Below are 16,271 nucleotides of genomic sequence, written 5' to 3'. Positions count from 1 at the left end.
ACTGTGTGCAAGATGGCTCACCATGCTGACTTACTATGTGCTGAACTATTAAAGATACAATTAGGAAAAAAGAAAAGACTGAAACCTGAGGACGGCCATCTTTGACAGTCATTTCTCTTTTTACTTTGGGGTTGCAGAAACAAAAATATGTAAACCGATCCAAACCAAGCAAAAAGCCAAAAGTCCAGCAATTAGGTAGTCTTTCCAACAGTAGTCTTAATCAAACAGTTTGGGTAAAGACTACTCTTAAGTCATGATGCTCAGTTTGTTTCTACTGCACCAAAAACATACAAAGATATTCCATTATTTCCCCGTGCTTTACAGGTACTTGGCTGGCTTTTCCCTGAAATATATCAAAATACAGCAAAAAACAATAAACCTCACAATACTGAGAATGCAATGTGTTCTGACCTACTATATAGCTATAAATACTGTTCATCAAGATAACACAAAATTACTGACCTTTTACTTAAATTAATAAAAATGGAAGTCTCGAATTAAACTCTTTCACTTTATTGTTTAAAATAAAAGTTACTTTTTTGGGTCAGACCTACTGAGAGAACACCAAAATGAAATAGATGATATAAGTAGTCTACTCAATCTTCAGTAATGTGAATCAAAGTAATTTAAAAGTCCTTTAAAAAATAAAATAAAATAATATAACCATTTAGTTGAAATGCTCAAACTACTCATTAAAAAAGAGCATTTTATTTTGTATTTTTTTGTACAGTATTCATGAAAGTTCTATAAAAAACCAAGTTGGATTTATTACTTCTACTCCTATTTTTTGACTAAATCACAAGAACTACTTTTCTAGCAGCTTGACTTGTGACCAAATTTGCAGCTATCTAAAGCTAGATACCAAATGCTAGGCTGAGAAAACAACTAAAATTCACAATTCAATTCCAATAAAGACAATAGGAACAACTGTTTAAAGAAGTCAGGGAACAAATATTAAGTCTGGCTTTCATGTCATGTTTCCTTTTATTTTTTTTTTAACTGTTAAATAGTCTATTAATTTCAATCCTACATTAATTCATACATTTATTCAATCATCAAGGACTGAAATAGTAAGGCACTTCAGGTAAGTCCATACTTCATGTCATAGTTATATAGGCCTTGCCATTAGACAGCTAAGTGGGAGGGTTTAGGCAGCAAAATAAAAAGGGGTCTCTTTCAATTAGAAATTTTTAAATTTATTTTTTATAAAAGCAAATACTGTGATAAAATCTGAACTAATCACCAAGGAGAGCCTATAAATCCTCTAATGTATTATCTTTCAAAGTGAGTCTTCAAAAAAAAAGTGAATAAATTAATGACTAGATTTAGAAAGTCAACTATCCCTTCAATGAACCAAGACTCCCTCCAAAAAGAATTTTACATATATAAAAATTATGCATTTAACTCAATTCACTAAAATATCCAGTCAGAAACAATGCAATAAAAAAAAAACAGCCAGATATTACAGTATCCTGAAGTAACTAAATATGGGGAAAAAATAAAAGAGAACAAAAATTAAACACATATTGCATAAAATAAAAACAGAATTTTTCTTACCCAAAGATGATTTTACAATTGATTTAATTCCTGCATAAACCAATGATCCTTTGTTGCCTGGAGATTTCTGATCCATATCTTCCGTATACTGCTTCATAAGTATTTAAATGCATAGGAAATACTAGTGATGAAGCATAATAAAGTATTTCAAAACTAAATTATTTTCATTTGGAGCCAATTTATAAAAGGCGTCAGTTCTACTCTGTTATAGAGATCTACTTTTCTTCCTCCTACTCAATCTGCAAGGCAGTATCTCAAGTTCAACAGTTTTACACACTTTTACTTTGTGATCTTAGTATTATGACTTGTATTTGCACACAAAACATTCAGCATGATATTTACACACTGACCTTTCAGCAAACTTCAAGAACATTTCTATCTGATTCATCTCACAGAACTCACCACACAAAGGATATAGTGCAGCGTGTACCAAAGTGACTTGAGCTGGGGATCCTCATTTCCAGCTAAAACGTGGTTTCTCCACACCTGCTCTGTATCAAGCCCATACCTTGATAAAGCCCGAAGGCGCATCTTCGTTGCTATATCCTTTTCTAAAGAATTATCATTTTCTTCTTCTGCACATTCATACAAATGACGACCACAAGCCCACATCAAAGATGTAATTGGGCTCCAGGCAAGAGAGATCCTTTCAAAAACAGTGAAGTCAGACATTGTCCGGTTAGGAGTTACAACTATCATTCGATTTTGACTTGTCGGATGCCAAGCAAAGGAAGCAATGTAATTGTCACAAGGTTGCACACTTCTTTCAATTATTGTGGGTTCAGTTTCATCACCAATGGGAGTGGGTGTGTGCTGCATATCATATAATCTAATAATGTTACTATCCCTTGTTAAAGTGGCAAGCAGACCAGTTCTAGTTGGGCACCAGGCTACTTTTGTTAAGGGCTTTGGTTGCTCAGTCAAAGTCAAAACCGGCTTCTCAAATTTCCTAAGATCCCATATTGCGACCTGACCTTCATAGAAGGAAGCAACACGATCATGGAAGTAAGGGTCTACTGTAACGCCCTGAACAGCTTTCGTATTCACAAACATCTTTTGACTTGTATTCCGAAGATCAAAAATGGCCAGGTTACGATGCATACCAGCAAGCAGAAGTTTCTGGTCTCGTGGAAGCCAACAAAGAGAGAGACAAGCATCGTTCTGTCCTAATTCGTAAAGTGGTTTTGTTACTAATAACGATGTTTCAGTTTCACCTACTGAGAGTCTTACTTTCTCCATGGGAACTATATCAGGGGTGTATTTGCTGCAGATATCCCAAATCAGCACTGAAAAGTCAGCTCTGTGTTTATCTAGACCAGCAGCAAGCCAGTTACTATCCAGCGGATTCCATGCAAGGGTATTGCATTGTCGTGCGTGTTTTGGAACAAATTCTTTTCCTATCAAATCTCTGAACTTTGAGTTATGATCTTGACCAAGACTTGTCAGTACGACTCGACCATTTGCTTGTCCAACTGCTAGGAGACATTCAGGATCATAACTGAGATACCAGGCAACACATTTCATGTACGGGGTTTCTGAATTTATTGATAGTAATGTAGCTGCAGAGTCTTCAGATAAACGTAGAGATCCAGCTTTGAGTTCTGAATTCACAGTAGATTCCACATGATAAAGACTAAGTTCAGAGTCACATACAACAAATCTATCAACCTGGTGTGGCGCCCACAATATATCAGGTTTGGTACCGCTCATGTTTATTGATGATCTCAGAGAGTCCAATTAGGTCCATTCACTGAAAATCTGCTTAAAAATAAAAAGTTTTAAAATGTTAACAAAATAAAATTCTAAGCTGGATTTAGAAAGTCAGGAAATTTTCTATTAGAAATTTGTATTGAATTCAAGACAGCATTTATTAATAAAAAGAGGAAAAGAAGGACTTCTTCCAATAAGTTGAGCTGGTAGGAATCTGAGAACTTCATTCTGGTTTTATTCCCCATGATCAATTATCTTAATTGCACTATTAATAGTACCTTCAATCAGGGTTGACATAACTTCAGGTGGTGAGTAAATTAATAAGCATCATCCCTTTGAAGGGGATAAAACTTTAAAGGGTTACCGCACCTAAGTAACCACGTACCTAGGGAACAAAGCTGCAGTATCCAACAGAACCTTCTGCAGTGACAGAAATGTTCTCTCTGAATTGCCCAATGTGCTAACTATTAGCCACACTGGCTACTGAGCACTAGAAAATGTGGCAGTGCAAAGTTTAAATTTTATTTAAATTAATTTTTATATAAATAGCTACATGAGGCCACCATGATGGACAATACAGATTTGAAGTAAAAGCCATGAGTCTCCTCAAATTTCAATGGTAAGAAGCAGGAATATACTGAGTTTCAGTCCTAGCTCTGACATACACTATACAGCTAGTACAGTAAAGGCTCAAAAAAGGTCTTTTGTGTTCGGGGGTCCTTTTGTTTTCTCATCTATACAGCTTAAGGATTAGGTTAAGACTAGTGTTTCCCAAACTTCAGTCATTCACCTACCACCTGTGCCCTTTTTAATGTTTTTCCTTAAACTGACTCATTCTTAAAATCTGAAAATCAATTTTGCTTTCATCATAAGGTCCATGAATCATGAGTATGACATGTCAAACATATTTTTCTAACATACACTGAATAAATATATAACTATTAAAAATCAACTGGGTTACCTAAAATCATCCTGCTTATGACCAGTAAGAAACACTGCACACTGGGAAACTGAATGAGCAATAGAGGCTTTTTCAATTTTCAATTCTATAACCTTTGAATAGGTATTGAAACAGGATTTTTGAAAAGGTTAACTATTCTAGTAGAAGTTTAAGCACATAGGCAATAGAAATAGTTATGCTAAAAATGGTTAGTTTAAAAATACAAGCTGCTTACAAAAATGCAAACTTTCGTTTTTCACTGAGTCTGGCTAGAGGTAAATACGGATTAAAAAACGAACTAAGATACTCATAATCTTCATGGCAACCAGTATCTGTACACCCATGCTGTCAGTTCTTAAGACGCAAAGTCAGGGTTCATTCATTTATGTCCTGTACCAAATGCAGAGCCTGGCACAGACTCCTAATAAAGATATTCTAAATAAATTCAGCTCAAATATACTTAACTTTTTGATCTTGTAAGTTTTAGCCAGGAATTAGCAGTCTAGCATTTCAACAGACTCACAAAACTTAGATGACTGGGAAAAGCCTTTAAGAATTCTAACACTGCCTTATTTCCTTCCTTAATGGGTCTGATGCCCAAGATCAGTCACTTTAATTATATTCTTACTAGCACCCTCAACTTCTTCATTTCCCTGCCACTCCGGGCTTGCCTCCCCCGAAGCTAACTCAACTGAATTATTCACTGTCTTCTTTCCTCCACCCAGGCTGCCGAGTCTTAGGGCTCTGCATACTGGCTCCATAAAAAAATAACAGACAACATGTCTGGCCTGTGGTGCTGTCTCAGCAATTCTTTTATTCATCTTCCTACTCTGGCCTTTATGAAATTCATCATTATGTAACATCAAAGTGATCTTAATAAAACACAAACTTATCCAGGTTATCCAACTCCTGCTTAAAACCTCTCATGGTCTCCAACTGCTCTTTGTACAGACTTACAGCTCTTCAATATAACCTATAAAACCCTATACTGCTCCAGCCTCAATGCACCCCCTTCCCCTCCCTGCTAACTGTGCTGAGCTATACTATCCCTCTTCTCAGTTCCTAGGACGTGACCCTCCACCCCCACTGCCACACCTTTGCAAACGTTTCTTCTGCCTCCAGCAGTCTCCCCTCCCTTCCTGGCCAAGTTAAAACCTGCTCAGCCTTAAATCAACCACCCTCTATCCCCTCCCGAATCTAAAGCAGGTTACTTAGATATATACTCTCATCAAATCACATTCCTCCCTTTTAAATCACCCTCTCCATCTCTCCTACTAGATTATAAACTGCCTGAGAGTACAGAAACTATCTTCTGCTCTCCATATGAACCTCCAGTACCCAGCACAGTATGAGGCACGTAGTAGAGACTCAGTAATTACTTGTTAAGTAAATGCATTTGTTAACATTTCTCACACTGCTTTCTCCAAGTTGTACCAATCTCCCAACGCATGCACCCCTGCCCTTTCTAGTAGGTGTTGGCTCCAGCCAAAAACTAAGAGGTCACTGTCACAACTGGTTTGTCTGTTGGGTAAGGGCCCACAGTGAGCAGCCCTGAGAAGACCGCTCTAATACACTGGCTTTCATTTATTCTGAAGATATTTACTGGGCCTCTATATTCCAGACACAGTTCTAAATGCTGGGAACACAGCAGTAAACAAGGACAGATATTTTGGCAACCAGATATCCATCTTGGCTGCTATGGACTGAACTGTGTCCTCCCAAAATCTTTATGCTGAAGCCCCAATTACTCCACATGACTGTCTTAGAGACAGAGTCTTTAAGGTTATTAAGCTTAAGGCTAAACAAAGTGATAAGGTAAAGCCCTGATCTGAAAGAACTGGTGTCCTTAAAAGAAGATGAAGAGATACCAAAGCTCTCTCCCCAGTGAGTACAAAGGCAGCTGTCTGGAGTATAGGTTTCACCAGAATCAGACCATTCTGGCCCCCGGATCGCAGACTTACAGCATCCAGAACTGTAAGAAAATAAATTTATATAATTTAGGTCAACCAGTCTATGGCATTTTTTTTTCCCCAGTTGTGGGTGGCACTAGTGGTAAAGAACCTGACTGCTAATGCAGGAGACATAAGAGACACAGGTTTGATCTCTGGGTGGGGAAGATCCCCTGGAGGAGGGCGTGGCAACCCACTCCAGTAGTCCTGACTGGAGAATCCCATGGACAGAGGAATCTGGCAGGTTACAGTTCAGAGGGTCGCAGAGTCAGACACAACTGAAGGGACTTAGTGTTCGTGCACGCGCGCGCACACACACACACGCACAAGCTAACTAACACACTAGTATAACAAAGCCTGTATTCTTGTGCTGAAGTTATGCCCAATCTTAAAGACAATTTAAAAATTTAAGAAGAAGAAAAGGCACCTTGTGTAACAGGAAGTAGCTAAGAAAACACAAAGGAGGAACAGACACTGCCAAATGAGGCTTCATTCATACTCACGCCCTTGTAAACAGAGGAAACCTCTCAACTGGAGGTATCCCAAGATCTGGCCCATCTTCCCATCTGGCTAAAAGACAAATACTAAAGCAAGCACACGTATCATATAGGCTTCCATCCCCTAACTGTACTCCTTACACAAATGACCTATGGTAAGAAAATGCGGTGCCACATGGCAAAATCCAATTAAAAAAAAAAAAACAGAAAGTGTTACTATAATTTTAAAAAATATTTAATTTACATGACTCACAATTAAGAATCACCTATAATTCTTCTCATATTATGTATATATTTATATTACCATCCACAAATCTGACGACAGTAATTCACACAGAATCAGAATTCATATGGAATTTGAGAGTTGAGTCTAGCAAACCCTGCTTAATTCACATAGGAGTACAGAGAGGACCAGATGTTTTGATTCTTCCCCAACACCTCCCTACTCCATCCTAGATTCCAGCACAGAGAAAGGATCACTACAGCATGTGCAGGGCCCCCTCCCCCGCTTATCCAAAACATACTAAGAATTTCAAGACCATGACAGAAGAGCACCATAGCAAGCGCCAAGCCTTCTAAAGATGGGCCCTGACAATGTCTGCACAGGTCACATACCGTGAAACCAGCCCTGAATACATAGGTACATCTATACCCTCTTAAAACACATACAGGTGACCCTTGAACAACTAGGCGGTTAGGTAACTAACCCTGCAGCACAGTCCACAGAACTTATAGCTGGCCCTCTGTACGTGTTGTTTCTCTGTATCTGTGGTTCCACAACCTCAAATTAACCAACTGTGGACCCTGTAGCACTGTGGTATTTACCACTGGAAGAAACCCATGTATAACCCCTGCTGTTGAAGAGCCAACTGTTTTTCTTTTCCATCCAACATACAATACAGACAGATCCTGGCTCCTCAACAAAGACCACCAGGAATATGGTGAAGAGCAGAACATCTCCAGCCCCTTACTAGCTTGACCCTAACAACTACCTGAAAACGCCAAGACTATAAAATAGAGCATCTCTTATCTCCATCTCACATAGTGACAATCAAATTAAACGAGTTCTTTGCATGTAAAACATGTCAGTATCACTACGATTCCCTTCAACAGCCCTGGAAATTAATGCTTTCAAATGCTGGAAACACCAAGAAACTGGGGGCAGAGGGGTGGAATTTGCCATAATTACAGCTTATATTTAGATCCTCACCTTCAAGTATAACAAGGGCTCACTTCCCAGCAATGGTTTCTGTGCAAAGGAAAGCCATGTTGATGATTCTGTGTTCCTCACCAGATGTTCATCTGTCATAGCATGGTCCAACAGAAACACAGTGTTAGCCATATAACTTAAACTTTTCTAATAGTCACATTGAAAAATAAAAAGAAATCAATCAAATCTAATTTAACAATATATTTAACCCGACATATCAAAAATATTATCCTTTCACCATGCCATCCGTATAACATTTATTAATGAGACACATACTTTTCTTCTAGTACCAAGTCTTGGGAATCCAAGGTGTATTCTACACTTTCAGCAGATCTCAACCCTGAGTGGCTAGTGGACAGTGAAACGCTATATAATATTAAGTGTACAAGGCATCCAATCACCTTTTTACATCTTGTTCCCTTTTCTACCTGTCTCAGTACGACACGTAATAACAGCAGCAGCTGTAAGAAATTTCTACTATCACCATCTTCAAGGAGATGTTCTGTATAACTCCAAATTACCCTTAAAATATAGCTATAAAAAAGACTGCAAAGGCAGTCACTTTCTAAGTGATTTAGGAAGGCTCGTGGCACCTGTGAGAAGCTTTATCCTCTCACGGAATTTTCACGACTCCGTACAGGCAGCTAACAGCGCCACCCGGGTGACAGGCCCTTGAAGAAGTATTCAATACAGTACAAGGGGAGCACGGCTGGTAGCAGCGCAGGGTAAGGCAGGAATCTGCGGGCGGCTCCCACGCTCCAGACACGCTGAGCCTCTCGTCCACGGCGAGGACGCGGTTCCGCACAAACCCGGCGCCGCGGAGGCTGCAGCGCGGACACAGCTCCGGGAGGAGGAACCCGCGCGCCCCCGGCCGCTCGCAGCTCCGAGGCCGGGCCCGCCGCGGTTATCCTGCAGCGTGGAAAGCGACTCCCCGCGTCTCGGCTCGGAGGAGGCCCCCCGGGTCCGCACTCGTCCGGGCTTTTCAACTGGGCTTTCCCGAGCGCCTGGAGGCCGTCCCAGCGCCCCCGAGCCCTCGACTCGAGCCTCCCGGAGCCGAGAGCGGAGCCCGGGCCGCACTCACCAACCTGGGAGACAGCGCGGCCGTCGTACTGCCGCTTCCGGCTTAGTCACCGCCCCTCCCGCTGGGGGAGTCCACACACGGGGAAGATGGCGGCTGCGCCGGCGCGGGCAGTAACCTGGCTACCCGGCCTGGGTCCACTTCCCGACCACCCAGCCTCGTGGACGCGCGGACGCGCCTCGGCCTCGGAAGGGGAGTTCCCAACTGCGAGCCCCGCCCCCGGCGATCCTGGGAGTCGCCCCGCCCCGGGGCGTGGTCACTGCTCCGGAGGTCCCGGAGCTCCCGGCGACCCGCAGGCTCCGCCTGCTGCCTAGGCGCTCTGGTCCACCTCCGCAGGCTCCGCCCCTTGAGCGCGGCGGCCCACCTTCGCAGGCCCCGCCCCACCTCCGCAGGCCCCGCCCCACCTCCGCAGGCCCCGCCCCACCTCCGCAGGCCCCGCTCCCTGCGCGCGTGGGTTGGATCTAGGGCGCTTGGACCCAGACCGCTTCACCGAGTTGTTTCAGATTTCAAGGGCTTTAGAAGTTTTAGCTTATTTAATCAGTCTAAGTTTCCATTAAAAATTTATTTGCGGGCCATCGACATAGCAGAAAATCCAGGATACTTGGTTCACAATTCATTCACTCACTCCACAAAGACGTCCCGAGTGCCTAACTGTGTACTTGCTGTAATGCTGGGGACACTGGACTGAGCAATAAAGACGTGTGTTTGTGTGTGTCTGAAATGTTTCCTTGAGGACTGCTGGGCTGAGACAAGAAGGACGAAGAGATGCTAGGAAAGGGAACAGGGCAGAGGGGTTGGAAGAGAAGAGCCTTCTAGAGCAGAGGAAGAGAAAGTGCAGGGTCAGGAGGGCACATATCAGTGGGGAAACGGAAGTGGGGATAGATTAAGATGATGTATTAGCGTTGGGAAACCAGCTTAGTGGGTCTGGCTGAACTTTTCCCTAAAGGCATTAGTACAGTCATTGAACGTTTTTAGTCAGAGTGGTGTAGTCAATTTTTACGGGAGAGAAGGGGAAGGGATAAGGTAAGTATCCAAATGAGAGATGATGGTTACCCATAATACCAGTGGTAGGGAGGGTGGTGATGGAGAGAAGTGTATGGCTTGGGGAATATATAGAAGTTGGGATGATTATGGGAGTGAGGGAGAAAGACGGTTCTAGGTTTCTGGCTCCCATAGTTGAACAAATGATGCTGCCACAGGTGTTACAAAGCTGACAGAGACTTTCTTCAGATGTCCCGCCATCTTTGCTTGTCTGTTCTTAGTTTAAAGGGCATGATTTGGGGCTTGTGGTGATTCATATAAACAGCATGCTGAGCTTAGTTCTGATAATCTTCAAGGCAGATAATTTGGGTAAGAGGAAGAGTCTGCAGCAAGTATTGCCTGTGGAGGTCTGAGACTCCCTTTCCCTCCTGCCATTAGAGAAGTGGAGGCTAAAGAAAGTGCTGAGCACTGAGGCAAGAAACCACCGATTCATCACTTCCAACACTATCTTGCCATTCTTCTCAATGGTGTTGGTCCTGGCCCCAAATCCCCAACATCAGTACAAGTTCCCTCCATCTTCACTCCTACCACACAAAGCTGAGGGGAACATCCCCCCCCACACACACTCAGGAGGAGACCTTGCTTCCTACTTCAGAAAGGAAATTAAAACTGTTAGGAATTCCCACAGCCTTCCCCTACCTCTTCATTCACTCCCATTTTTACCTCCTTATAGCTGACATATAGGAAAAGGAGGGGCCCTATATGCCTTTACTCCTGGGACCTTACCCCATCAATTTTCTCCTACACCATGAGTCTTCAACATCCTCATTTCTACTGGCTCTTTACCATCAACGTACAGTTGAGTCATTCCTTCTCCTCCAAGGAGAGGACCACACTCACTCTCTCTAATCCCACATCCTCCTGTTTCCCCTAAATTCAGGCCACTCAGGCTTTCATGCCCACCATCCCATAACTCACCATCTCATTACTAACTCAATGAACATGAATATGAGCAAACTCTGGGAGATGGTAGAGGACAGAGGAGCCTCACATATTGCAGTCCATGGGGTCTCAAAGAGTTGAACATGACTTAGCGACTGAACAACAATAACAACAATTCTGTTAAAATGGCTCTTTACTTGACTGTTGCTGTCATCCTCTTCTGGAATATATGTTCCACATCCTCATGTTTTCTTCTGTTAAACCACCACCCACACATGTCAGCAAGGCACTTGGTGATCCAGTCAGGATGACCATTCCTTGGCTTCCCTTTCGGCTAGGCATGGCTTTATCAAAAAAGACCCACAGACTTAGAGAATGAACTTAGGGTTACCAGGGGAGAGGGGGGAGAGGGAGAGTTAGGGAGGGAGGTTAGGATTGACATGTACACACTGCTATATTTAAAACGGAGAAGAGTCAGACACCTCTTATCAACTGAACAACCACCACTACCGCTAACTAAGACCTACCGTATAGTATCAAGAACACTGCTCAATATTATGAAACAACATAAATGAACAAAGAATTTGAAAAAGAACAGATTACATGCATCAGTTCAGTTCAGTCACTCAGTTGTGTCCGACTCTTTGCGACCCCATGGACTGCAGGACAACAGGCTTCCCTGTCTATCACCAACTGGAGTTTACTCAAACTCATGTCCATTGAGTCGGTGATGCCATCCAACCATCTCATCCTCTGTTGTCCCCTTCTCCTCCCACCCTCAATCTTTCCCAGCATCAGGGTCTTTTCAAATGAGTCAGTTCTTCACATCAGGTGGCCAAAGTATTGGAGTTTCAGCTTCAGCATCAGTCCTTCCAACAAATATTCAGGACTGGTTTCATTTAGGATTGACTGGTTAGATCTCCTTGCAGTCCAAGGGACTCTCAAGAGTCTTCTCCAACACCACAGTTCAAAAGCATCAACTCTTCAGCCCTCAGCTTTCTTTATAGTCCAACTCTCACATCCATTCATGACTACTGAAAAAAACCATAACTTTGACTAGACACATCTTTGTTGGCAAAGTAATGTCTCTGCTTTTTAATATGCTGTCTAGGTTGGTCGTAACTTTTCTTTCAAGGAGCAAGTGTCTTTTAATTTCATGGCTGCAGTCACCATCTGCAGTGATTTTTGAGGCCCCCAAAATAAAATCTCTCACTGTTTCCACTGTTTCCCCATCTATTTGCCATGAAGTGATGGGACTTGAGGCCATGATCTTAATTTTCTGAATGTTGAGTTTTAAGCCAACTTTTTCACTCTCCTCTTTCACTTTCATCAAGAGGCTCTTTAGTTCTTCTTCACTTTCTTCCATAAAGGTGGTATCATCTGTGTATCTGAGGTTATTGATATTTCTCCCAGCAAACTTGATTCCAGCTTGTGCTTCATCCAGTCCAGCATTTCTCATGATGTACTCTGCATATAAGTTCAATAAGCAGGGTAACAATATACAGCCTTGATGTACTCTTTTCCCAATTTGGAACCGGTCTGTTGTTCCATGTCCAATTCTAACTGTTGCTTCCTGACCTGCAAACAGATTTCTCAAGTGGCAGGACAGGTGGTCTGGTATTCCCATCTCTTTAAGAATTTTCCAGTTTGTTGTGATCCACGCAGTCAAAGGCTTTGGCATAGTCAATAAAGCAGAAGTAGATGTTTTTTGGAACTCTCTTGCTTTTTTGATGTTCCAGTGTTGGCAATTTGATCTCTGGTTCCTCCACCTTTTCTAAATCCAGCTTGAACATCTGGAAGTTCACAGCTCACATACTGTTGAAGCCTGGCTTAGAGAATTTTGAGCATTACTTTACTAGCGTGTGAGATGAGTGCAATTGTGCGGTAGTTTGAGCATTCTTTGGGATTGCCTTTCTTTGGGATTGGAATGAAAACTGACCTTTTCCAGTCCCGTGGCCACTGCTGAGTTTTCCAAATTTGCTGGCATATTGAGTGTAGCACTTTCACAGCATCATCTTTTAGAATTTGAAATAGCTCAACTGGACTTCCATCATCTCTACTACCTTTGTTCGTAATGATGCTTTCTAAGGCCCACTTGACTTCACATGTCTGGCTCTAGATGAGTGATCAACCATCGTGGTTATCTGGGTCATGAAGATCTTCTTTGTATAGTTCCTATGAAGACCTATAAAACCTTCTAGAACTAACACCCCAAAAAGATATCCTTTTCATTATAGGGGACTGGAATGCAAAAGTAGAAAGTCAATAAATACCTGGAATAACAGGAAAATTTGGCCTTGGAGTACAGAATGAAGCAGGCCAAAGGCTAGTAGAGTTTTGCCAAAAGAACACACTGGTCATAGCAAACACCCTCTTCCAACAATACAAGAGAAGACTCTACACATGGACATCACTAGATGGTCAATACTGAAATCAGAGTGATTATATTCTTTGCAGCCAAAAATGGAGTCACTGTATACAGTCAGCAAAAAACAAGACTGTGGCTCAGATCATGAACTCCTTATTGCCAAATTCAGACTTAAATTAAAGAAAATAGGGAAAACCACTAGACCATTCAGGCATGACCTAAATCAGATTATATGCATGTGAGTGAAAGTCGCTCAGCTGTGTCTGACTCTGTCACCCCATGGACTATACAGTGCATGGAATTCTCCAGGCCAGAATACTGGAGTGCGTATCCTTTCCCTTCTCCAGGTGATCTTCCCAACCCAGGGATCAAACCCAGGTCTCCCACATTGCAGGCAGATTCTTTACCAGCTGAGCCACAAGGAAAGCCTGATTACATGCATATGTATAACTGAATCACTTTGCTGTATACCTTAAATCAGCACGAAACTGTTAATCAACTGTACTCCAGTATAAAATAAAAAGTTAAGGAAAAAAAAAAAAACAAAACTGACTAGTAAGATGTGAGTAGAACTGGATCGTGTCCCTCAAAAGAGAAGCTTCTCACTGTCTACTTCCTCTTTTTTCTTCCTCCCTGGAAAATGGCAAAAAGAAATAGTATGTGCTCAGTAAAAATCTGTTGAATAACTCCTAAACTAGTATCTTTCTCTGATCCATGTTCCCCTCCTGCTAATATCTTTTTCTCTCCTTTTTTCCATCCATGCTTTTGTGAAAGTGCATTCTTCTCATATTGCTGCCAGTTCCTTGTTCCCTAAAGTCCCTATACAAATGTGATCCTTTTCTCATTATGCTTGAAATTGATTCTCCTCTACTAAACTGTGTTTCTTGTGAGCAAAACTGAAGAATGTCTCTTAGAAGCTGCCTGCCATCCATTTCCTCTTCTCCCTTCATGCTGTCTAGAAAATGGCAGATGGTATTTTTCTTATAGGTAGATGGCCCTAGAGGTAAAAAACCCACCTGCCAATGCAGGAGACATAAGAGACGTTGGTTCCATCCCTGGGTCAGGAACATTTTTTGGAGGAGGGCATGGCAACCCACTCCAGTATTCTTGCCTGGTGAATCCCATGGACAGAGGAGCCTGGTGGGCTACAGTCCATAGGGTCCCAAAGAATCAGACACAAGTGAAAGTGTCTTAGCATGCACTCAAGCGAACTTTTAGTATAGAACTTTGGATTTCCTAAAGTGCCTGAGTACATAATATGCATTCAAAAATATTTACAGAGTGCAAGAATACACTGTATTTGTTGGAAGATGAAACTGTATCAGGGAATTTAACAGACTGGTCTGTGGTTACACTAGCTGCCTTCATCAAACATTCATTTTTACAGTGGATGCCAGAGTTTCTGGTCTTAGTGTTTGTTTTGTTTATTTAAACTTCTGTAGCTCTAACATGTTCTTCTTTTTAAGCTCTTTTATTTATGTTGTGGTAATCCAGCATAGAATTTTTGGTTGTGATTTTAAACCAATAAAGGAGAGCAGTTGAAGATTGCTAATTTCCTTCTACTTTACCACTGCCCTTGGCAGCAGTTCAGCAACTATTGGAATATTCTGTGGAGACTGTGACTGGACAATCCCAACTCTCCTTATTTCCACATATACAAAATCAGTCTATACCTGGGAGCAGCTTTTACTCTTTAGGCACCAAGTGAAAATTAAGGCCCTCTGAACATGGGATATGGCTTAGGTAATCTTTTTACAAAGTTTGAGGATATGAAGATCTGAGACATCTTAAAATAGTGGTCTTTAAGAAGTATTCTAGCACACTCCTAAATTAATTTTGTAAAACAATGCACTTACTATTTTTGGGGGGATTACATCTGTTATTGTCATAATACATTTACAAAGTTGTCAAGGGTATGATTTTTAATACGTTTTTAAAGTTTATGTTGTAAATAAAATGGTTATATCAAGCTTTAAATGTATCCAGTGAAAGTTAAATACCTTAGTGAAAGTTTCTATCATTCATGTAAAAATGTAGTAAATAAACTATTCTTTAATTGTAGGAAATTTTATATTCTACTTTTTCTTCTTGAGCTTGTATTTCCATTTTATTGTCTCCCAGTAGATTTATGTGTTTGGTAACAAACAATTACATAGCGTATACTATGTGTCAGAAGGGCTTCCCAGGTGGCGCAGTGGTAAAGAATCCACTTGCCAATGCAGGAGACACAAGAGATGCAAGTTCTAATCCCTGGGTTGAGAAGATTCCCTGAAGTAGGAAATGACAACCCACTAAAATATTCTTTCCTGGAAAACCCCATGGACAGAGGAGCCTGGCAGGATACAGTCCATTGGGTTGCAAAGAGTCAGATATGACTGAGCGACTGAGCGCACACATGTACCAGAAACTTCACAACACAGGCTCATTTAACACTCTGTCTCAGGTTGGGTGCTGTGGCAACCATATTCCAAGATGGAGATTAGGATGCAGGATGCTTACTAGGGAGTATTATTGAGATAAACACTTGTGAAAGAGAGGAAGAAAATGCAGGATTGGGCAGAGGGAGAAGCTGAGCTGTGATTTAATACCAATGAAGGCCTCAGCCAATCTGGGAAACTTTGGAATTGGATTGGCCCTTCAGACGTGTTTCCAGTTCAGAGAAGGGATCCAGACCTTTTAGCATGACTTTGAATGAGGCAGTTTTCTTGGCAAGGCAGTCCTCAAAGAAGTCTGACAGCTGTGGTCCAGTTTCTGGCAACACACCCAGCAGCTGAAGGAGCAAGTCATTCACTACTGAAGGTGGACTTCTGGGTGGTGCATCAGAGAATTCACCACAATCTTATGAGGATGAGACTGAAAATTAACCCACGTTACAGCACAATTGCACTCATCTCACACGCTAGTAAAGTAATGCTTAAAATTCTCCAAGCCAGGCTTCAGCAATATGTGAACCATGAACTTCCAAGATGTTCAAGCTGGTTTTAGAAAAGGCAGAGGAACCAGAGACCAAATTGCCAACATCCACTGGATCATCGAAAA

General features: G+C 41.7%; 1 protein-coding gene across 4 annotated transcripts in view; it reads right to left on the bottom strand.

Moving 5' to 3' along the window:
- The window catches only part of MIOS (meiosis regulator for oocyte development), a 34,158-nt gene extending 25,008 nt beyond the window's left edge, over positions 1-9,150 (bottom strand). The window contains exons 1-4 of one of the 4 annotated variants that reach the window (XM_061164955.1): positions 8,949-9,150; positions 7,864-7,955; positions 1,974-3,318; positions 1,558-1,656 (exon numbers count right to left, since the gene is read on the bottom strand). In XM_061164955.1, the coding sequence (XP_061020938.1) occupies positions 1,558-1,656; positions 1,974-3,267 (1,393 nt within the window). In that variant the 5' untranslated portion in view covers positions 3,268-3,318; positions 7,864-7,955; positions 8,949-9,150. The other 3 variants (XM_061164954.1, XM_061164957.1, XM_061164956.1) reach the window with 3 other exon arrangements.
- Between the last annotated feature and the right edge of the window lie 7,121 nt (positions 9,151-16,271).

The sequence above is a fragment of the Dama dama genome, chromosome 18 (genome assembly GCF_033118175.1).
Source record: "Dama dama isolate Ldn47 chromosome 18, ASM3311817v1, whole genome shotgun sequence".
NCBI classification, from domain to species: domain Eukaryota; kingdom Metazoa; phylum Chordata; class Mammalia; order Artiodactyla; family Cervidae; genus Dama; species Dama dama.
This window is presented reverse-complemented; position numbering and strand designations above follow the sequence as displayed.